Raw genomic sequence first — 23,365 nt, forward strand, 5'->3', positions numbered from 1 at the left:
TGACACAGAAGGGGCGTCTGTACAAGTATGGATGAAACTTCGCAACAGCCCATACAAGAGCGAGGCACTCGCGCTCTGTGATTGAATAATTGCGCTTGGCGGGTGATGGAAGTCGGCTGGCATAGGCTATAACACGATCATGTCCGTGCTGGCATTGTGCTAACACTGCTCCTATGCCGTGACCACTGGCACCAGTTCGAACTTCCATTGAGGCAGACGGGTCAAAGTGGGCCAAAATTGGAGGCGTGGTAAGGAGAGTAGTGAGCTGCGAAAAAGATGCAGCATGGTCAGGTCCCCAAGAAAATGGGACATCTTTCTTCAAGAGGTCAGTAAGGGGACGTGCGATGGTCACAAAATCCTTCACAAAGCGTCGGAAATAAGAGCACAGCCCTACAAAACTGCGAACGGCCTTGGTAGACTTCGAAACAGGAAAGTTCGTAACGGCGCGAATTTTGTCCGGATCAGGTCTCACGCCTCGGGCGTCCACGAGGTGTCCAAGGACGGTGATTTGGCGGCGAGCGAAATGACATTTTGAAAAGTTCAGCTGGAGAGCGGCGCGGCGGAACATGTCAAGAATCGCTGAAAGACGGTCTAGATGTGTGTCAAAAGTGGGCGAATAAATGATGACGTCGTCCAGATAGCATAAACTGGTGGACCACTTGAACCCCTGAAGCAAAGAGTCCATCATTCGTTCGAAGGTAGCAGGCGCGTTACAGAGACCGAAAGGCATTACCTTGAACTGATAAAGGCCGTCAGTGGTAACAAATTCAGTCTTCTCTCAGTCCATGTCGTCAACAGATATCTGCCAGTAGCCGGACCGTAAGTCGATAGAAGAAAAATAGGTGGCACCGTACAGGCAGTATAGAGCGTCATCAATACGTGGCAAAGGGTACACGTCCTTTTTTGTGATTTTGTTGAGGTGGCGATAATCTACACAAAAACGCCACGTTCCATCCTCCTTTTTCACAAGTACGACGGGAGAAGCCCAGGGACTACAGGAAGGCTCAATAATGTCCTTTACAAGCATCTTTTTGACTTCCTGTTGGATAACAGCTCGTTCGGACGCAAAAACACGATATGGACGTCGGTGAATAGGGTTGGCATCGCTAGTGTTTATGCGATGGGTCACGACGGACGTTTGACCTAAGGGTCGATTGTCAAAGTAAAAAATGTCGCGATAGCCTTCAAGAACGCGGCAAAGAGCTTCAGCTTGAGCAGATGTAAGGTCAGAGGAAACCATCTTCTCAATGTCGACGTCAGTACCGTGCGATGACGTCACGGTATGGGCTGAGCTGTGACGATCTTCCACTGTGAATGGCTCGATCTCATCATTCTGCAAAGCGCTAATTATAGCCAATGAAATCCCCTGAGGCAGAACTTGCGTGGTTAGCACGAAATTGGCAAGGGGAAGGCAGGTGCGGTTGCCAGTAATTGTCAGCACAGTGTGCGGCACGGTAACCCCACGTGTAAGTAACTGCCGGAATTGGTGCGGCCACATAATTACCGTCAGGTACAGCTGGTGTGGACAACAAATCGATGTGTGTCACAGAGTGGGGTGTTAGGCGAGTAAAATCCATGCAGCTCAAACGGCTTGGAGGCGGGTCCACAGGGTCGGCAAGAAGAGGCAAGTCAAGGCGAAGTGAGCCGGCCGAACAGTCAATGAGGGCAGAATGATTGGCAAGGAAATCCAGACCGAGAATGATTTCGTGAGGGTAATGCTCGATGATGGTGAAGAGAACGACGGTGTGTCTCTCAGCAATGGTGAGTCAGGCAGAGCACATGCCAACAATAGCGACAGTCCCCCTGTCGGCGACTTGTACAACTCGGTTTGGGGCGGGCGTCAGAACTTTTTTGAGCTGACGGCGAAGAGCAGCACTCATAATGGACACATGCGCCCCAGTGTCAATCAACGCGCACACAGGAACATTGTCGACGAGAACGTCCAAAAGATTCTTGTTCGTGGATAATGTGAAGCAAGGATTTTGTGCCAATGTCGTCATTGCATCTTCACCTCCAGAAGCTGCACTATCCAGTTTTCCGGTCGGGGTTCCGGCGAGTAGGTCGGAGAAGGAGCACGGCGTGACGGGGGCGAACGAGATTCACGACAGGAGGGAGAAGGTGAGCGGGAGTAGCGGGGTCGTGTCAAAGGTGTCGCAGGGTCAGATGATGCAGCGGGCATAGAAAGGGCGAAGGAAAAGGATGTGCTAGAGGGGCGAGGGTGGTAATCAGAAGAATAGAGCGTCGGAGAAGTCCAGCGGCTGCGGCTATGGCGAGGGACATGTCCAATGCGTCGGCAGTAAAAACAGATCGGCTTGTCGTCCACGGTTCGCCATTCGGAGAGGCTGCGCTGTCCATAAGAGTAAGAAGAGCGCGGTGGGGAAGTGCGTGGAGAGAGAGGTTCTGAGCGTACGGAACGAATGGATTGCAGGTCGACGTTGGACAACTCTTGATGGACGACGGCCTGTATCAAGGAGATTGTCACCGGAGAATGATCAGGTGATGGGAACGAAGGGGCCACCGGTTGTGCCACTTCGACCTCACGACGAATGATGCCGGTCAAGTTGTCGCATCGCGACGGCTGGTGGAAGAGGTCGTCACAGGATGACGTAGCAGCTGTGTTGGGAAGTCGAGTGATGTGCTGGCATACCCGGGGGCTTTTAGCCTGCTCGAGACGGCGGCACTCCTTGAGGATCGTATCGATGCTGGTGACGTTCATAAACTCCAGTAAATTGAAGGCGTCGTCAGCAATGCCTTTGAGGACGTGATTAACCTTCTCGTCCTCAGACATGGTCGGGTCAGCCTTGGCACAAAGGGCCAAGACGTCGAGAATGTACGACACGTAGGACTCGGTCAACGTCTGTACACGTGTGGCAAGGGCTTTTTTGGCATTGACTTGGCGACCGAACGGATTGCCAAAAAGGTCGCGGATCTTCTCTTTGAAGACATCCCAGCTCAAGATCTCCTCTTCGTGAGTCTATTACCATGCAAGTGGAGCTCCGTCAAGGTAGAAAAGAACGTTCGCGAGCATAATAGTCGGATCCCATCTGTGACTGGTGCTGACACATTCGTATAAGCGGAGCCAGTCGTCAACATCAGGACTGCCGACTCCGTTGAAAACACCAGGATCCCGAGGGGGGGAAACTGCGACGTAGGTCAGGGCTGCAGGCGGAGACGGTTGTGTAGATGAAGTGCCGCCAGCAGGAGCCGAAGCTGCACTGTCACCATTGCGACCGCTGCAAAGCTCCATGACGGGTACGGTGAATGTCCACCTCCACCAAATTAATGTTACGTGTAGCTGTAGCCCAATGCTATCTACATTTATTCAGAGGAAGCTACTGGAAGGCCACAACGACGACGCTATATCAAGCGGGTCCCCGTCGTCTTCCTCCTCTTCAGTGAAGCCACACTGTGGTGGCTGTTTCGTAGCAATATTTCGCCCCATGTAGACAGTCAAGTGCATCGTCGATACGAGGCAATGGACACATGTCCTTTTTGGTGATCTTGTTCAGATGATGATACTCAACACAAAATCTCCAGGTGTTATCTTTTTTTCTTGACCAGGACAACTGGTGAGGCACACAGGCTAGCAGAAGGCTCAATGATGTTCTTCTTCAGCATCATCATGACTTCGCTTTGAATGATGCTGCGCTCTGCAGCAGACACACGGTAGGGGTGGCGATGGACGGGACTACGGCTAAGCGACTACGGCTGTCTGGCTGAGAGGGCGGTCACTGAAATAAATATCATGGTAACTGAACAGTATGAGCCTAAGGTCTTCAGTTTGAGCTGGACAGAGGACGGTAACGATCATTTGATCGACGTCATGGTAGGGTGACAAAACCGAATGGGAACACGTGATGATAGGGCTGACAGAGGCAGAACTAGTGGGCGCGAGCGGAGATATCTGGTACTCGTGCACAGATGTCAGACAGGCCACTGTCATGTTACCGGGAAGAACATGTGTAACAGACCCAAAGTTGAGAACGGGAAGCCAAATAGAATTATTGACAATGGTGACAACGGTACTTGGGAGCATGATGCCATGCTGTAGAATAATGTCGACAAGCAGAGAGACGATGTAGTCGCCATCAGGAACATGTGGTCGAACGTTAAAAAGTACATTAGTAGCGGCTTGAGGCAGCAACCCGGCAAATCCAGCAGAACACAGGGACGGATGATATTCATCAGAAACAAAGGAGCTGTCAGAAGGAAGGTCCAACTGCACGACACCTGTAGCACAGTCTATTAGGGCAGAATGGGTCGAAAGAAAGTCCAGCCCCGAAATCAGGTCATGCAGACAGTGCTCTGACACAATAAATAAGATGGTGGTTTGATGGCCAGCAATCGTTACTCGCACTGTACACATGCCGACAACTGGTGGCGTACTGCCGTCAGCAACGCGCACTGTGCACGATACGGCAGGCGTGAGGACCTTTCCGAGCCTTTTGTGAAGGGTGGCACTCATTAGAGATATCTGTGCACCGGTGTCGAGGAGGGACTGAACTGGGACTACATCCACCTCAATGTCTAATTCTAATATACTTCCAAGGGTAGGCAATGTTATCAGAGGATTTGCACACCGAGTCGTTGATGCAGCGTCACCTCCAGGAGCTGCACCGACTGGTTTTTCTGCGGAACAAATGCAGGGGAAGAAGCGCGGTGGGCCTGCGGCGAATGAGACCGACGATTTAGGGGCGATGGTGACCAGCTGGTTTGGAAGGTAGTAGGTAGGTTGTCAGTATTTGTAGATTAAGGACACACAGAGAAATGGTGAGCTCCGGATTATCAGACGGGAAGTTCCACCTAAGGGGCGATGACCAATGACTGCGGCAATGATGAGCGATATGTTCAACAAGCGAGCAATTGAAACAGATCAGTCTATCATCAGTTGTTCTCCAGTCGGCCGCGTTACAACGGCGAGTTGGAACCGCTAAAAATGGGGAAGCAGTGGTTGGGCAGGGCCGGTCCTGACTGAGAGTGGCGTCATGAACGGGCATCACGAATATACACTGGTACTACTGTGTATATTTATTGAAGCAGTTTAATAAACAGGCTGAAGTTAGTCAAAAAATGCTTTCGAATTTTGATAAGAATTGCGTACTTCCAGAATAAGCCGGCTATCGTCAGCTCATGCTCGGCCGCAGCTACCCGCATAGGAATGAAATTTTGGCCAAGGATGTCGGCAAGCTTTGCGTAACGCCTGCAAAGCTGACAGACATAAGGTTTTCTTGTGCAAGCCAGTGAGAAGTACGTGGCAAGATGCTTGTGGTGATCTCGCCTCAGCATTTCCTGTGGATTTCTCAAGCTGACAGGCTGTCGCGGCAACCTTCCCGCATTTTTTAACAGGCCCCTTTTGGGGCCACCAAAGCGATGCCTTGACGGATCTTGGATATATATCGCTAGCTGCCTGTGACCTCTCTTTGCAGTTGTTATAGCAGTGCCATTCTTTAACGCCAACAGCCGCGGAGCGCTCAGGAAGCACTTAAATGAGTGAACACTATCAACAGCCGGATGGAGGAAGGTGGTGGAGAGGGGCACTGGCCTCCCCATCGTTACAGTTTTCTCACAACTGCTCCGCCATCCTCCTATTTTGATTTTTTCATGCAACCCGGCTGTATCAATTATCTGTTATAACAGTAGAATTTTCGTGGCACTTGAATATTGCTGTAAGTGGGTTTGACTATATAAATCAAACATGGCAATTCCCTTCACTCAAACATTCCCTCAGTAATTTTTTAACATAGAACACCTTGTTCAGCACAATACAACTCGCTTTGCATCAGCTAATAACTTCTTGTTGCCTAAAGTTAGAACTAATAATGGAAAATTCGGCTCTTCCTTTATGGTGCTGTCCTTCTGGAACATTGTTCTTACTTACATAGAACTATCTCTTAGCATGGGCAGTTTGTGAGGGGATTTATATTTTCATTTTTGCTCTACTTATGATTATTTTACTGTAATGTCATTTACTGTGCTTTGTATGCTTTTTTAAACTTTCATTCATTAGTTCTATATAATGTCATATTATGTAATGTTATACTATTACATTTCAGTTCACTTAATTTTTTGTGTTAGTACTTGGTAACAATCTTGCCTTTTTGCTGTATTAACATTAACTGGTTTGTTTGTTTAACTTTGTACAGGAGGTCCACTTACAGCCCAAAACTTTGGGACTTCCTCCTGTATGTTTTGCTAATGTTAATTTACACGAGTGAATGAATAAAATGTTTTTCTCCTTCTTTTCAGCATTTAATAAAATAGCGCTCATTGTTGACTTTCCATTTATTCATTTATTTATCTCTTGCACCTCTCCCATGTTTCTTGACTGAGCCCTGAATGTCAATCACTCTTCAGATCACTACATCTGGTGCTCCTTTTCAAGCACTTTCACAAAATTATCCCTCACCCATCAACACTTTATCAACACAGACCTCTATACATTTCTTATGTAAGGGCAGTAAAACTTACTTTGCCACGTGGTTGACAATCGGTGCAAAATTGGTGGGACCGTACAGCTGAACAGACTGGAGGGTCCTCTGGTAGGCTTCCAGAACACCCTGTATGCCCGCACAGTATGGGTCTGTGGAGCTGCCATTCAGGAAGAACTCATGTGAAACACGCCCATCAGGTGGCAGGCGTGCTCCGAAGCCCAGAGCCGGAAACATCTTGTCCGAGTCATAGTCCTGGATCACCTCTCCCACCGCCTGAATGGCCATAGCGTATGCATTGGGTCGCGCTGGATCCAGGAAGTGTAGGGACGTGGGGTCTCGAGGGTCCCCGTTGGAGGCCGTAAAGTCCACGGCTACCGTGAAGTGCATCTGCATTCTGCGATCCTCGAAAGGCAGATTATGGAAGAAGTGGACTGACATAAATTGTACTTTGCACTGGAAAGAAGTAGCGTAAAAAAGTGATGGCAAGTGATGAATGTGATGGTTTAGGTATGGCTGCTTGCCAGCTGATGTAGCTCACAGCATAGGCAGACAAATGGTTCATCTCTTCAAAGTGTAGGCAGGGCATTAAAGGATGAAACACTCATAGGTGTACTTCTGAGCATATATGCATGCACCTGCACTGTAGAGGGTGCAAAAGACATGGCTCAAGTCACTTGATGGTGGCGCCCTTCATATGCACAAATTGCACAGCGAAAATTAAAGTCGTGATTTTTCGAGTCACATCAACAGTGCAGTGCAGTCGCTCCTTGCTGGTGAGCTCAGGGCGGCTCGAGCACACTCCAAACAGCACCCCTTTAGCACAAAGACAATCAAGTCCATGATTGAAGCAAACTTTTCGGCACAAATTAAAAGAGGGTGAAGAACCCAAACGACAGGATGGCGCTGACCCTGTTTGTGTTCTTCACCCTCGTTTAATCTGCATTGAAAAGTTTGCTTTAATCATGAACCAGTACCAAATAGTAGCTGAAACCAAGGTTTTACAATCAAGTCACACTAATTGAAATACATAGAAAGGAACAGTTGGTATCCACCTTAAAGGGTGCACAAAGCTGAAATGGGAGCATGCGTGGTAACTGAGCTAAACAAGAGGCTACCACGTATTGCAGCAAGGGGTGAATTAGTAGACAACTATGCATACCTAGTCTTCTGTCGTCCTCTACTGCGCTTCCCTTTCTGTCAACCTAATGGTCCAACAGTTATCTACTCTATGCATTACATGACCTGCCCAGCGTCATCTTTTTTCTCTTCATGTCAATTAGAATGTCGTCTATACCCGTTTGCTCTCTGATCCAAACCGCTCTCTTTCTGTCTCTTAAGGTTATGCCTAGCGTTCTTCATTCCATCGCTCCTTAGAAGACTATATACGATACAGTAATTAAAATTGAACACATGAATTTTCAAGGGGCTTTAACAGCTGTTTGTTATATACAACAATTCATTACAGCTGGGTCCATTATATCCGAGTTCCACAACCCATAGGTACGGTGGTAGTATTTTTGCTGATGTGAAAATACTGCCACTGTATCTACGTTGCCCCTGTCCCTACAATACAACCACTGTGCACTATTGCAACTGTACCTATGAGTTGCAGAATTTTACAAATGAAACTAGCTAACAGCACTCACCCACCACGAATGTAATCGAGGAATGTGGCCTGTTCTCTGATCGAAAAGGACACGAGCTTCACCTGTAAGAGTGATGGGCCTCAGTGCACTGACGCAACTCACCATTATGGTCGACTCACCAAACCTGAGTTCTTGTAGCTTTTTTTTCTGGCCTGCTTGCTCTTGTTGATGAGCTGCAACAGAGGGTGCTCACGTGAAAGCATTCGTTTGAATCATTCAAATATAAAGCATGTTATCGCAAATGATTTAAGTTCCATACGCACGGCTGCCCTGCTTTACCATTTCATGAGGAAAAATCTTGAGCATTTTGCATTTGCGACATAGATTGCATACTGGCATAGCTGTTTTATTTTTAGAAGTCTATAGCCCTGGAAGACAAAGTGCTTTGTGTGTGTATGCATATTGGTGCACAACTGCAGATGCATAGGTGAGCCCACAATTCTTAGAAATAATGGTTACAGCACAAAAGACATGGACAAGACAACACAAACATGTTGCGGGACAGCGTTCATATATAAGTGTTCTATCAGTTGTGCTGTCATTACATTTCGCACAATTCTGATATTTTTCAGTGGAGCCTAGTAAAAAAGCAAGCATATGTACTATACTTTGAACAGAAAAGTGTCTTCCACTGAGTCAAGTTAATAGCTGACTGTTTTTATTGTCTTTTCTGAGTTTGTTCTTTTCGTACATGCTATATTATAGACTGTAGAAAAAGAAGAATAAATACATGCAGGTAGGCACTGCGAGAGAAAAAAACTCAGTGCCCTTCCACTCTGTGAAGAAGGATGACCAGCAAAGCTGTGTATGTCGGCCCATTAATGGCGAACTGCACCTTCGCCGCGGGTCGGCCCAGTACTGCACTATCTTCGGGGTCGGCCCCTGTATGTGGAGTGCTTAACGCCTGCTTCACCTCCGCAGAGGGTTGGCCTGGTATTGCACTATCTTTGGGATCAGCCCACATATGGGGAGTGCTTAACGCCTGCTTCACCACTGCCGTGGGTCGAGCCGGTATTGCATTATCTCCGGGATCAGCCCCCGTATGGGGAGTTTTTTGCTTACCACGCCAACAACACGAAAATTTCCTTGGACAATAGAGGTATACAGCTTCACTGTAAAAAAAATTGTTGGAATTAATTAGTAACTGGTTTTCTGTCTGGCTTCTGGCATCTGTCTATTATTTTTACATACACATTTCCATCGGTGTGTGTACATTTGTTCCCTCTTGTAATGCATGGATACATATGTATAGTATACCATCAAGTTAATATAACTAACTCGAGAGGAAAAGCTCCCCATAGCATCTATGCATTGAAATCAGTAACCACAAGGGCGTCGCCATGTTCGCACTCTGTGCAGGCATGCATGTGCAAACAATGTGATGCCATTCAGACGTGAAACACAACCAAGAAGATCCATAGCGTCCCTCAGTGTGGTGGTGCCATCTAGTTCAGGTGCCTGCAAACCATCTTTTCACTTGCCATAAGTTTTCCATCAAATTTCTATAAATAGCCCCATCGCATATTTCTGAAAAATATTCGCAATGAACTTTAAATATTGTCTATATCTACGTGCTATGTATTTATCATAATATTAACATATTTTGAATATTTTTAGAATAAAAGAATTAGAGGTAGCAACATAGCGGTGCGTTTGCAGTTTCCACTTTATTCACCCAGATTTTCCTCTAAGGTTTGTATACTAGCACTATTGATATACAACTAAATCTCACCAAGAATCAAAATGTAATGGAGGTTTTTACATGAGTGGCAATCACTTTGTGGTGACAGGTGTTGTTCATGCTAGTCATGAGTACTTTCATTTTGCAAAAGTGTTTAGTTAATAAAGTTTAATTAGCTAACTTCTAACTACCTTATTCAATTTATAAAGCATCAATGCAATAGTTGCAAAGGATGTTGACAAATGACCTGAGCAGCATTTAAAGCAGCTTGGGTCTTGCGTGGGTCCTTTTTTCTTTCTATGAAGAAAGAAAGCCTGCAAAATTTCCAAACTACTAGCTAGGTGAACTGTGTTCACGTGCCAATGACAACATAAGTCTCAAATGTAAACCTCATCATCTAGTACATAGTGCAACTTGTGTACGGTGAAGGCCAGGCTTCATGTTTGATAAAGACTGAAGATGCATACTGAAATCTGCTGCAGAGCACAAGCTCTAATCTTGTGCTCTGCTAGTAAGCTGAGCATCATGTACATGAACGTGATCCCTACGCAGTGGAGTGTTTAAATTTAGGCTGACTGTTTCCACACTCTGAATAACTTTGAGAGCAATTGCACACAAATGAGAATTGCTCCAGCACATATGGCTGGAGGGCAAGTACCTCGTAATTGTTTGTTTGGCCTGGCCCCTCAGATAGGGTGCGCACATTGGTGTGGAACTCCCCGATGAGGTCGTGGCTGTAAAGAGCACAAATATGCTCAGCATGCTCAGAAGCATGCAACAAGGCCAAGAATCAGGCTGTGTAAAGATCGACTTCAAACTAATTTTGGACTATGTAAAAGGCCTATTAGTACAGTGTAAATACAGACAAACCTCAATGCAAAATTTGATGTCTGAAATATAAGTGGAACTGTCACAATAAAGCTCACAAAAGACAACCATTTTTGCTGCCAGAACTAAAAAGAGAGAATCCTGCAATTGTCGCTTGCTGGATGTGACGGATGACCTAGATGCGTGGCACCTCGGCATGACCCCTGAGATGAGGCAGCGCTACTGGCTGTTCGCGCTGCACTGAACAATTCTGACGGTGGTGTGAGGAGACTTGCATCCCAACGACAACCACCAAGTGAACACATCGTCTGCTCCAGTGCTGTTTAAAGGCTGCTAACAAGAAAACTATACAATTAACAGCCATGCAGCCTTGCCAAGATTGGCTTCAATAGTATAATTGATCACAACAAAGGCGCCAAATAACGCAACGGACGAAGGAAGGCGACACGGGACAACCACGTAGGTGTATGTGGTTACGTCTTGCCTATGTGGTTGTCCCGTGTCGCCTTCCTTCGTCCGTTGTGTTATTTGGCGTCTTAGTTGTAATCATGTCTTGCCCATCAACTTGCCCATCAACACGTGCCTATCACATGTGCTCAGTGGTATATATTACTCATTTCTAACAAATTTAGCCAAAGTAAAATTTTGTTGCAGTTGGTGGTGAAATGCAGGAGCTACTCACCCTCCACCTAAATCCCAGTCATAGCAGGCCACCCGTATGGTGCGATCCTGATCACCACCGCTCAGCTGTTGCATTTGAATGGTAAATGGACGCCACGTTGGGTTCAGTTGCCTTTTCACTACCTCAGTACGGAACACGGCTGTGTAACTGTTGTCTTCGCTGACACGGTAGAATTCCAGAAAAGGGTCCGACTTGCCGAACCAGTCCTTCTTGTCCAGCTTCTTTCCCTGCCACTGCATGTCGATCACTCGCTGCAGAAGACACAGCCAACAACAGATCAAAGCTCATCACTTCTTGGCAGATTTACTATAGTTATAGTACTACCACCTGTAATTTGCATCTATAGCAAACAATGCTTAATCTTTCCAATCTTTTTCATCCTACTGGCTCTTAAAATAAGTGCTTGCAGCCTCCAAAGTGACAAGGATGTCAATTCCCTTTGCCTTTTCAAGGACTTTGCAGTCCTGCACTTGTCCTTTACAGGCTTTCCCACATGCACATTAGTACACCATGTTGTCTTCAATTTGTTCCCATACCATAAAGATTGTGCTTTAATTAGACAAATAAGCAACTAGATTTTGCGAATGTGTCTACTTTTTTTGCATGCTGATTATTTCTTTCCAAGACTGAGTCATTACATGCCTACTCGCTGTCCTGACTTTTTAAGCCTTACAGAGTTGGAGGGAAGTGATAATCAGAAAAAAAAACTTGGCGGACGCTTAAGCTTCACCTTTAAAGGGACACTAAAGGGAAAAAATAAATCAATTTAGACTAATGAAGCATTGTTTAAGAACCCTGCAGGCAGTCATTTCAAAAAAATAGTTTGATTATTAGATGAGGAAATGAAGGTCCAAGGATCAGTATTCGAATTTTGCACCGAAACCCCAGTGCCGGTACGTCAGCGTGACGTCAGGGATTCCAAAGTGTGTTTTCGCATTTGGGCCGTGTTGGCTGAATAAAGGTTCCCGAAACTTGCCATGTTTAATATTTGGTTCCTTTAGAACACAATGTAGTCAATCTGTACTGCTATATATAATTAGTAGACCCTAGAAGATGCCATCAAAATTCAAGACGTCACAGCCCCCAGGTGCGGGAACATAAGTAGGCGTCACCACCCGTATTTCGTTCTTGCACTTTTTCTGGCTTACGAAATGTCTTATCGTTGTAAGAGTGGTGTTTTTTGTGTTCCAGAACCGTAATTTACTGATGCAGAAGAAATCATTTTTCACTTTAGTGTCCCTTTAAGAGTGGAACACAGTATCGTTCAAAGATCCCTGACTGCTTCTCACGCCTCCCAGCAACTGCAGCTCATGTAACTGTAATGTTTACCGGGAAACGCTGGTGGCGAACGCTACACACAAAGACGAGCTGTCTGGTAGAAACACGGCCTTTTGCATGGACTAATCCCGGAGGTAGTGCACAGCCACACCAAAACAATTGCATTATTTTCAGGTTCCTGTTATTGTTTCACACTTTTAGCATTTCAGTCTGAGAAGATTTAACATAAAAGGTGTGCAGTGCAGGAGTCTTCTTTCATGACATTTGTTTGTGGGCCCTCATTCTCAATATTACGAGGAATAACTTTGTCAAGAATGTAAGACAAGGTATGAGCAACTTTAGTGACACAATGGTGTGACAATGTAACCCTCATATACCGCTTGTCATTTAGCAAGGCACGGCATATACATGTATACCTAAATATATACGAAAGTTTTCACTCACGGACCATTTTGCTGACTCCGGATTTTCTGTAACATGGGGCCCGTAACACTATCGCATTAAGAGATGCACAGTTCGACACACCAGCTCCCACTCAAAATAAAGCAGATGCAAACAATCACCCTCTGTCCTAAGCCAAGGGGCCTGCAGCTTTCCTCATCACCCTGTCTAATCCTCTGCTCCACTCGACCAAGTTTTCCATCACTTGGAACTCATTCTGCTACTCTAGCAGACAGTTGGTTATTACCTATTCTATATGGACAAATCACATGAACTGCCCAGTTACACATCATAATTTCAACTTGAATATAATCTACTGGCATTGTAACACAATAGTGTTAGGGGTGCCGTGTCGCAGAAAATCTGGTGCTGGCACCCAGCACCAGCGACCCCGTGAGCGAAAATTCCAGTATATATTTAGGTATATATATCTGTCGTGCCTTGCTAAATGACATCCAAGGATTGGCACATCGTCAGGCATTCAGTTGCCTTTTCGACACCCCTTCCCGCTGGATATGTATGCTGAACTGATGATGAAATAAACCATTCAAACCAAACATGTGGTATATGCGCGTTATATTGCCACGCCATTCTACCACTGAAGTTGCTCATACCTTGTCTTACATTCTTGACAAAGTTATTCTTCAGAGCTTTGAGAATGACAGCCCACAAACAAATGTCATGAAACAAGACACCAACAGCACATGCCTTTCATGTTAAATCTTCTCAGACTGAAATACTAAAAGTGCAAAACAATAAAAAAATTTGAAAATGATGTCATTTTTTTTGGTACGGCTTTGTGCTACCTCCGGGATCGGCCCACACAAGAGGCCACATTTTTATGAGATAGCTCAACTTCATGCATAGCGTTTGCCACCAGCATTTCCCGGTTAACATAACAGTTACATAAGCTTCAGTTGAATGCTTTGAACGCTATTGTGTTCCACTCTTACAGGCGAAGCTTAAGCGTCCTCTGAATTTGTTGATCTCAAATTCATACTTGCATAAAATTCATAATATGGGAAAAAGAAAACTAAAGAAAGGGATATTTTATGACAGATCTAAGGGAACTTAAGATGATCAGCACATGTAACTGCCATGCCAGAATGGTCGCTTACAGTAGAACTCTGCAAAAGTGCCCATGTAGCTTCCATTTACTAGTTCCTAAACAAAAGGTGATCTGTAGCTTCTGTGTTCTTATGCTAATTCATTTAATATGACAACATTCACTCCCGAGACTATGCCCAAATGCCTCCAACCTGGTATAAGGTTCCTGTAATCACCTGAAAACTCCTCCAATTCTGTATGCAATGATCAGAGCATGATAAACAGAACAAGTAGATAGACAAAGGAGACCTAGTTTAAAACTCTTAATATCACAGTAAAATTTTCTAGCCAGCTTCTAACAAATGCTTAAGGTAAGAGTTGTGTAAATACTACTGTTCAGAATGAGGATAAGCAAGGTTGAGAAGTGGTGTAGATTGATGGTGAGAAAGGAAACTGAACTACAGAACGAAAAACGCATAATGAAAAAACTATTCCAGCAAAAATCATTTCAGGATGACTGTTTACATTAATACGATAAGCATTAAAGTAATGTAGTGGCACACTGTATTGCCATTGCTGAAAGTGCAATGTAGCTGGGATCCTTTTTCGTGCTTATGCACCTGGACACGCAACAGTGCCACAAAGTCCGTGCATGACACATGTCTAAATAGACATTCCCTACGCATGGTCTTTTATCTGAATATATATGAAAACAGTTTGATACCGCCCAGCACTGGAGAAGACTCAATTTTTTGTTTGTCATTGAAAAGCAGCACATACGTAGAGGCAGGTATCCCAGTGACTGAGGTTAGCATCAAAGAGGTTCTCTGAAGAGCGGCGCATACCAAATGTCACATACCCAGTGACCCAAGTTGATACGATGGTTGGTGTTGAGCTTGGTTCCCTTAGCACAGCAGCTCAATGTGTTAAAACATTGAGACCGGTGACTAGTTTCAAACATAAAAGGTTAAGTAGCTCGCACTCATGACAAGGAGCCGTTCTCTTGCTTTTCATCTTCAAGTGCCTTGATGATGATATTTTACAGGTTTCCACCTGCTCAATTTGCACTGAGATAGGCTTTGGTGGGCTATTTGAACCACCCTTCAAGAGGGTAGATGCTCACAGATATTCGGAGAAATTCTTTGTCGCCTGTTCGAAGTAGGCAAGCTCTTGTTATTCCATAGCGTCCAGGGTAAGTTTTTTCAATTCGGCACATTTTCCAAAATTTTCTTGGAACCCTGTCTTCAATTAACACCACATTGCCTTTGGACTTGTTGCGTCTTGACTTTGACAGTAGCTCCTATTTCCTTGAGTTATTCACGATGCCATCTCTTCCACCAAGATTTCACGAGTTCACATCTACTTCACCATGCTTCTTCAACATCTCCGTTGCATGGCCTGTGCCGTGTGCCTATGATGTCTGCAGGCATCAGTGGCATAGGCTCATTAGGTTCACCATACACGTAAGTTAACGGTGGATTGTTAAGTGCTCCTTCAACTTCTGCTACAATCGTGCATAGTTCCTCCATTGAAGTAGTTTTTCTTGAGATTATTTTTTGCATTAATGTCTGCAGGCCTGTATGAGGTGCCTGTAATATCCTCCCCACCACAGGGTGCACTTGACTATTCTTTTCCATTGTATTTGGTGTATACTGCAGTAATCCTTCACCCTTGCATGCCCAATAGCTTCAAGTATTCCGTTAATTTCCTTCTCCTCTTTTGTAAAGGTACTGGCGTTATCTAAGTAGATTATGGCAGATATACCCCGTCGTGCAGCAAATCACTGGAAAGTTTGTAAAAACTGGATTTCAACATGTCGTTGGTCATCTGCAAGTGTGCTCCTCTCGTTATCGCGCAGGTGAAAATTACGATTGTTTTCACATAAAGTGTTTTGGTAAAGTCAACTCCCAGGACATGAATGTCCCAGATTCGTTCACTCTGTCCGCTAGGAGAGGAGGCATAATTTGAGTGACCGGTCTTGTCTTGGGCCTCTTGCAGACTATGCATTTGTTTAAAAAAAGATTTACAGCTTGGCCACCTTGTAATATACAGAACATAGCCTGCAGTTGTGCTGTGGTGCAAGCATCCTTTCTGTCTTGCGAGTCCTTTGTCGTCACAGTAGACTCCTTGTCCATCTATTTTAAAGGATTTAGCACTTGAATTAGCATCGCCACTTGTATGCCTGAGTAATACTTTTGTTTGTTGTATCTAATATGATGTCTCTGCAGTTTTTTTTTATATATATATATATACAATACAATACAATACAATAAACTCTTTTCCTGTTAATGGCCCCTTGCGATGTACTTTTCTTGCACTGTATATGAATCTGAATACCCATGCTGTTACTCTTAGAAGGTGGTTAACCTCCCTGCCTTCCTCTCATTTGCATATCTCTCTCTCTCTCTTTTAGAAGCTGCCCATATGATGAATATTCAATTTTTTATTTCCAAGGTTGGTTTATTCTCTGCTGTTCCTGTGCAGGTGTGACATTGCGCTTCATGTTGATCCTCCATCTGTACATTTGTGCGGATCATGCTTGCTCTTTCCAGTTCCATGGAGGTAATCCATGCGGGTCCATGCCACCATATTTTCGAGTTCATCAATGTCTTTGCGCTTACACCTTGAGTGAGTATATCGGCTCGACCGCCTTCATCTTGAATGAATGACCAGCTCGTTTGTAGTGTTTTCTTTTATTTCTGCGACTCTGTTGGTAACAAATGTATCCTTTTTGCTTGCCCCTTTGATCCAGTGAAGTACAATCATTGAGTCACTCCAGCAGGCTGCTGCTTGAATTCTTTCGGTGAAGTGACTTTTGATGCAGTCTCTTAGTCTTGATGCTATCACCGCTACCATTAGCTCAAGTCTTGCTAAACTTTGCTTTGATTGGAGCTACACGACTTTTCACCATCAGTAACCTTGACTCTTTAGTTCCAATGTTGTACACTACTACCAAGTATGCTGCCACTCCGTATGCTGTTTGACTTGCATCGGCAAACACATGCAGCTTGTATGCTTGTACTATTTGATCCTTGCTTGCGTAGCATTGGAGAAATTCTAGAACTCGCAGCTCCTTTGCTTCCGACATCAGGTCCCTCCACTTGTCACATTTTTCTTTATGGAGTGGATCATCCCACAGGACATCCATTTTTCCACAGTTTTTAAGCCTATCTTTGTGGGTATCATAAAAAGTGAATGGACACCAAGCAGACTGAATATCTTTGCAGCTGCTTGCAACACTGTCCTTTTGATTAAGTCCATTGTTACGAGTAAGGATGGCCACTTGTCCACAGGGAAGAATAGCACGTCATTTGAGTACGTCCACATCATGCCAAGAAGCATTGTGTCCTTTCGATCAAATCTTCTTATGAGCGTCATCCTTTTCGTTTTTATCTATGATTTTGTTTAATCGCTCTTCACTGGGTGTCCATTTTCTCAAGTTCGTTGCCACCTCTTTGAATACTTGTTTTGCCTCTTTGTGCAGTTTGACAGCACCATCAAACGTTGCTGCCCATATGATTACATAATCCATGTTTCTCTTGTATCTCGAAATCACTCAGTCACTTGTTTCAAATGGTGCTTCGTTGCAGCTACCAGAAGAAACGTGCTCAGTGTTACTCAGTCATGCACCAGGTTTGTACTTCATTCAGCAGCTCAGCGTCATGCTTCTACCACTGAAATCTCATGGCATCTCAGTTCTCTTCGTGGATTGAAATTTGTAGGAATGCCTTTTCAATGTCTCCTACTAGGGTCGCCTTTTCCTTTCAAAAGTTGATTAGCAGTGACAGCACGTCTTCATTTAAATTAGGTCCTGCCTCCAGATTGTCGTTTAATGAAATGCCTTTCTGCGTGTGAGAAGAGGCGTTGAATACGATATGAACCTTCGTCATGGCTTGGTCCTCTTGAATAACCGCGTGCTGTGGCATGTAGTAACACAGCGTAGTCAGTGGTTCTGAGAATTCCTGAACCTCTTCCATGACTCCAAAGTTCATATATTCTGAGATTACGTGATCACAGCGACGTTGCATGACTTCATTGTTTTTTTTTAACCTTTTTGTCAGTTGGCGTAGTCTTTTCATTGCATTTTCCTTTTTGGTTTCCAAGTTAACATTTTCTTTCCATGGCAAGCTGACTTGATAGCGACCATTTAGTTGCACTATCTTATTCTTGAATTCTTCTAGAATTTCAACTTCTGTAGTATCGTATCGCAACTATGTTTTGTGACCCCCATTGATTCCAACCTCCAAAGCCTTTCTCGCTTTGCTCAAGTGTTGTTTCTGCCACTTCAACCTTCAGAACCATGATGGCTTGATTTTAAGCATGATTTAATTTTGTTTTCATTTGCTCCGATGGACGTTGCAGTACTCAACCCAGTGTTCTCTCAACAGCCATCAGTCTGCTTTTGATTTTTTGTGTTCTACAAGTGAAGAACTCTCAATAATAATACATGTATAAGCCGATGAGCAATCCTATGGTGCCTGTTGCAGTCACCTCAGTTCAGTCATCCGCCACTTGTAGCTTTAGTTGTTTCATTTTCTCATTAAGTTTCTGATCTGGATCAGGTAGATAACTGTGAGATATGACATCAACTTGCAGAGCTTTGATCACTGTGGGTGATTTGTTTTCTCGTGTTGCTATATTACTTGCACAATGTTCATTACTTTGAATTTTTTGTCTCCTCCAAATGAACCAATTGTCAGCCTTTCCTGTCATATTATCTTCGTACCTATTTCTTTTCCCAATTCAGCTTCAATAAATGTCCAGTGGCATCCGCTGTAGAATAACAAACAGGAATGTCTGTCCCCCTTTTCTCCCCCTATCCAAGCTACAGCTGACTGCAAAAGCACAAAATTATGCTTTAGATTTTCAGTCGCATGTAGAGTAGACATTGTCGCTTCCACTTGCTGTGTGGTGACCTGCTTTGCCTTTTCTTGCCACAATGTTTTACAAACTGATGTAGCATGTTCTACTTTGCGTTATTTGCATTTCACTCTTGCTCTACAAATACCTGCGCTGTGTTTTGGACAAGTGCATCTGAAACATGCTCTATTTTTGGTGAGAATGGTCTTTTTCCTTCACTGAATGTTTTGATGACAGTCCTCAGCTTAAAGGGACCCTGAAATGATTTGGCAAATTTGTACAAACGTACTGAGTCATTAGAGTAAGTCCTTCTGATCATTAATTGATGCACCTAAGTCATCCATGTAAAGCGCATAATTTATTATAAGGTTTTAAAAATGTACATCACTGCCGTTCGCAACACACTGCTCAGCTGAATTTAAAGCCACCCCTACCCATTTAATGTAAATTGCCCTAATGACGTCAGTAGGGCAAGCTATCCGATTGGCTGCCCAGGGTGCACCATCGATAATTTTTTCAACTTCATGGTGAACAAACGTTGTTCATAATAGTTGGAATGTTCATTTGTTTTTATAAAAAGAAAGTAACAGCAAGAGAATGCGCAAGAACAATTTCTCAGTAGACTTAAGCACTTCTGACACACAGCAAGTGTCATCTGTTTGTGTTACAATGCACTCCGTCTTGACGAGAGCTCCGCGGTCAGTGTCAGTCTGTCTTTTCGTGAGCACCATGAATCACCTTCATTGCGTTCTGGGCTGCAAATGTAGCAACTGGCAATATGTCAAGCTGCGACATCGTGCCCCTCTGCAAGGCAGCAGACGAGTGGAGTGGCTGCAGTGCATCGGACTATCGGTATCCAATCAGCGCCAGGATTTGCGCGTTTGCGGCCACAACATTACACCGGAGGGTTACTACCACAATAGTGTTTCTCGAGTCCAGTATCCAGGTAAATGCAAGCGTGGGGACAGGCCCTGGCCGCTTGACCGTGTCGTTTCCCAGGATGAGAAGAAGTGCAAACGTGAATTATCTGCACGGTGCACCCACCTGGTGGCACAGAGCTAAACCAAACACAGTAGCGGTAACGAAGTGTATTCTTCTTTGTTTCTTCTGTAAATTTTTTTCAGGAGCGTAATCACTAACATGCTGTTTTTGTAAATGTTTAAAATGTTTTACACTTGGTTAGAGTAATATTAGCTCTTTGTTTGGCTAGTTAAGCTCTGCGCCAACAGGTTTTTTTGGCTGGACCGTGCAGACCGACCAGGCCGCTCATGCACGTCCACACTAAGGTTGCTTCATCAGCTTGAGTTTATATGTCCACCCATCCGTCGAAACACCCAGCTTTCCTGTGGTTACTGGAATACCGGACACGTTCGGTGCTGATACAGAATGCTCGCAATGCACGCTGCTTCAATAGCTCTTGCTTGGGGTCGACTGCAAAGCAGCTGCTGGAGAGGTTGGAGAGGCTTCGAGTGCTCGCTCCTAGGGATCCGGAAGTAGACGAAACGACGTGCCATCATGACTCAGAGCCAGTGAAGGTGGAGCTTAGCTCCAATCTCTCGGCGAACAGGTTAAGGAGAAAATGCATGGCTATGGAGGCGGGTAACTTGTAATCATCCGTAGCTCTCTTAATATGAGACACTTCACACAAATTGTGATGGAAATGATTAACTTTAGCTGTGCCCTACACACCTACAAAATTTGTGCGGACCATTTCAGGGGCCCTTTAATGATGGTTGTTCTGCTTGCAGAACAGGCAGCTTCTGTTTTCTGAGCTATATAAGCTTGAAGTTGTTCGATGCTGTCTGCTGTTATACCTTGGCTTCACAACTATATACTCTCCTGTTCACGCTGTATTTCTTTTCTACAAGATATTTGCTCTGACAGAAATGCCATAAGCCTGTCAAGTTTTTCCTCACATTCTTTTCCTGTTGTGTTGCTTTGCGTGCTAGCTACAATGGCTGAGTTGTTTCTCATTGCTTCTTTTGACTTGAACTGCACTGATAACATCGGTTGAACGGCTCTTTTCAGCGCTGTCAACAACATCGGCGCAAAACTCTCGGTCTCCACCTTCAGTGATTTGAGTGCCAGTGTGTTGATCTGCACACTGCACTAGCTTGCATAGCTCATCAGTTTCTTGTGCCGACCTCACTTTCTATAGGCTCAATAGCTCATTTTGGTTTAGCTTCACTGATTCTTCATGATTTTCGAACACTGTTTGTTGTATTTTTATCGATTTATCATAATTTTCATCTGCAGAGTACTCAAGCCCTTCGATAGTAGAGGCTGCCTTTCCGGTTAGAGATGCTAATAAATAATTGAACTTTTGTCCCTTGCTCATATTAGGACTGAGGTAAACTGCTGACTTATACTGAGCCCAGAAGCGATTCCACTCCAAAGCTCGTTTGCCGAACTTTGTCATTTCCAGCTTAGGTAGTTTAACTAGTTCCCTTGCGTCTTGTTCTGTACTTGGTGATGCCGCTTGCCTTGTTCTGTTGTTAAAACCCAACAGTGCAAGCTCTCAACTTCTGAAATCTATTGTAGACAAGGTCATCGTTAGTTCCATGTCATACTCTATTATTCTTTCATATTCACCTTCGGCAGTATTTTCACTGGGGCACTTGAGGCTTTTGCTTATTCCCTTAATCTGCGCCTGAGTAGTAAGCAACTGTTCTTTGTTAGCTCCTTCATTAATTTTCTGTTCAGCTGTGTTGATAAGCTACATGATCTGGGAGCGAAGTGATTTCATTTTCTTTGTTACTACTTCTTCGCTAATTTTGGGGCGGGTAACAATCATCACGTCTTACTTTTCAGCCAGCCATTCTGATGCCCTTATGGTTTTCACTTCAGTCTCATCACTCGATCCACTATTGCACCGCTGTTTCTTTCTCTGCTGCTTTTTTACAGGCTGACCTTCCTTGTGTGTGGGGAGGTAGTATCCTGGTCACGGCACCATTGTTAAAACGATTGAGATTGGTGACTGCTTCGAACATGAAAGGTTCATTGAAGAACTAAAGTAGCATGCGCTCGTGACAAGGAGCTGTTCTCTTGCTCTTTGTTTTCGAGTGCCTTGATGATGATATGGTATGCGATGCTTTACCCGTTAGACCATAGACTGCCCAGTGACCCAAGCTGGCATGAAAGAAGTTAAATATGTACAACAGACAGACAACAGGGTGAACCTCCCGAAGAAGGTAAAATTGCATTAATAGTAATTATGTGTGAAAAACAACTTCCTTCAAAGATCCAAAAAATAATTAGAGCCCATTACTGAATGTGTGCTCCCCTCGGTTCATTTAGTGAAAAACATGCTGCGCAATGTCTTCTTACCTTACAGTCAAGTACTTCCTCAACGGTCACTGAAAGGGAGACACAGGATATACAGCGGCCACAATGCTAGGCCTTTACTGCGAAGACTCACATAAGATGGTGCCACAGTTGCCTGGGAGTCCCCTGGGCATGGATAGCAAGCATTGCCTGACTTCAACAGCCAGTTCAAGAGCTGCTTCATCTCCTTCAAATTTTCATGCATATTGTTGTATTTAATCTTTCTTATAATGATATGATGATGATGATCATTACAGAAGTGTACTACAACCTACAACAATGTCTGGAAATGTCATGCATGTAGTAAAACCTCGTTGATTCGAATTTCACGGGACCTCAAAAAAAGATGCCCGAATTAACTGAATGTCGATTATCGAGGATATCAAGAAAACAATAAACAAACGCCTAGTACGTCAACATCCTTCTATTTGTTGAATGAATAAGCAAACCTCATTTCTATTTCACACAAAAACAATGCAGAAGCTGCAATTCTCATCATTTCGCTACTGATCGGCGCTCGCGGAAGCAAAGTCCTCGCGACTTCCTTCACAGCGCGACCGCAGCATGCATCTTCATCCCAGACACGCATTTCACTACTACTCGCACATCCCAATTACTTTTTCGCCAGTGAGCTGGTCGCCAACAGATGGTCCATCCGTCAAGAAGCAACCGGCGCTCTTCACCTCAACTGCTTCTCGTGTTTGTGACATTGCATGCGCGGTGATTGCACTGAGTCAAAACGAAACTGCTGTTTGCCGCAGCCGCTACGGATGAAACCGCAGACACTATCGACGTGATTGTGGAGGGCATAGAGTTTCTATTACCTAGTTTATATTACCTAGAGGGAAATCTGGCGCTGCTGCGCTGTAGTATGAATGGGAGTGCCGGTATATTGTGACTTCGGATTGGCATCGTTCTTGGAGAGCCAGGACATCTTGAAGACCATAGAGTTACTATAATGACTCTAGAGGACAAGCTACCTATAGTTGAAGACGCACCTGGCAAGCACTGTTCTGTCTGTAAAAATGATTCATTTTCCACTAAAACAGCATGTAAAAAGGGCAAAAGTTGAAGGACCGACGAGAAGATTTGCACTCGCTTTGAAACAGTTTGTCGTCTGTTCTTGCTTTTCTTGTATTGTATTCAT

At 44.5% G+C, this 23,365-nt stretch overlaps 1 protein-coding gene across 2 annotated transcripts in view; it reads right to left on the reverse strand.

Moving 5' to 3' along the window:
• The window catches only part of LOC142557789 (copine-8-like), a 69,041-nt gene that overhangs the window by 27,425 nt on the left and 18,251 nt on the right, over positions 1-23,365 (reverse strand). For both annotated transcript variants that reach the window (XM_075669907.1, XM_075669908.1), the window contains exons 6-12: positions 22,313-22,344; positions 22,222-22,250; positions 11,269-11,519; positions 10,417-10,492; positions 8,197-8,250; positions 8,078-8,139; positions 6,469-6,825 (exon numbers count right to left, since the gene is read on the reverse strand). In XM_075669907.1, coding sequence (XP_075526022.1) covers positions 6,469-6,825; positions 8,078-8,139; positions 8,197-8,250; positions 10,417-10,492; positions 11,269-11,519; positions 22,222-22,250; positions 22,313-22,344 — 861 coding nt within the window. The remainder of the gene's footprint in view (positions 1-6,468; positions 6,826-8,077; positions 8,140-8,196; positions 8,251-10,416; positions 10,493-11,268; positions 11,520-22,221; positions 22,251-22,312; positions 22,345-23,365) is intronic.

The sequence above is a fragment of the Dermacentor variabilis genome, chromosome 9 (assembly GCF_050947875.1).
Source record: "Dermacentor variabilis isolate Ectoservices chromosome 9, ASM5094787v1, whole genome shotgun sequence".
Taxonomy (NCBI): Eukaryota; Metazoa; Arthropoda; class Arachnida; order Ixodida; family Ixodidae; genus Dermacentor; species Dermacentor variabilis.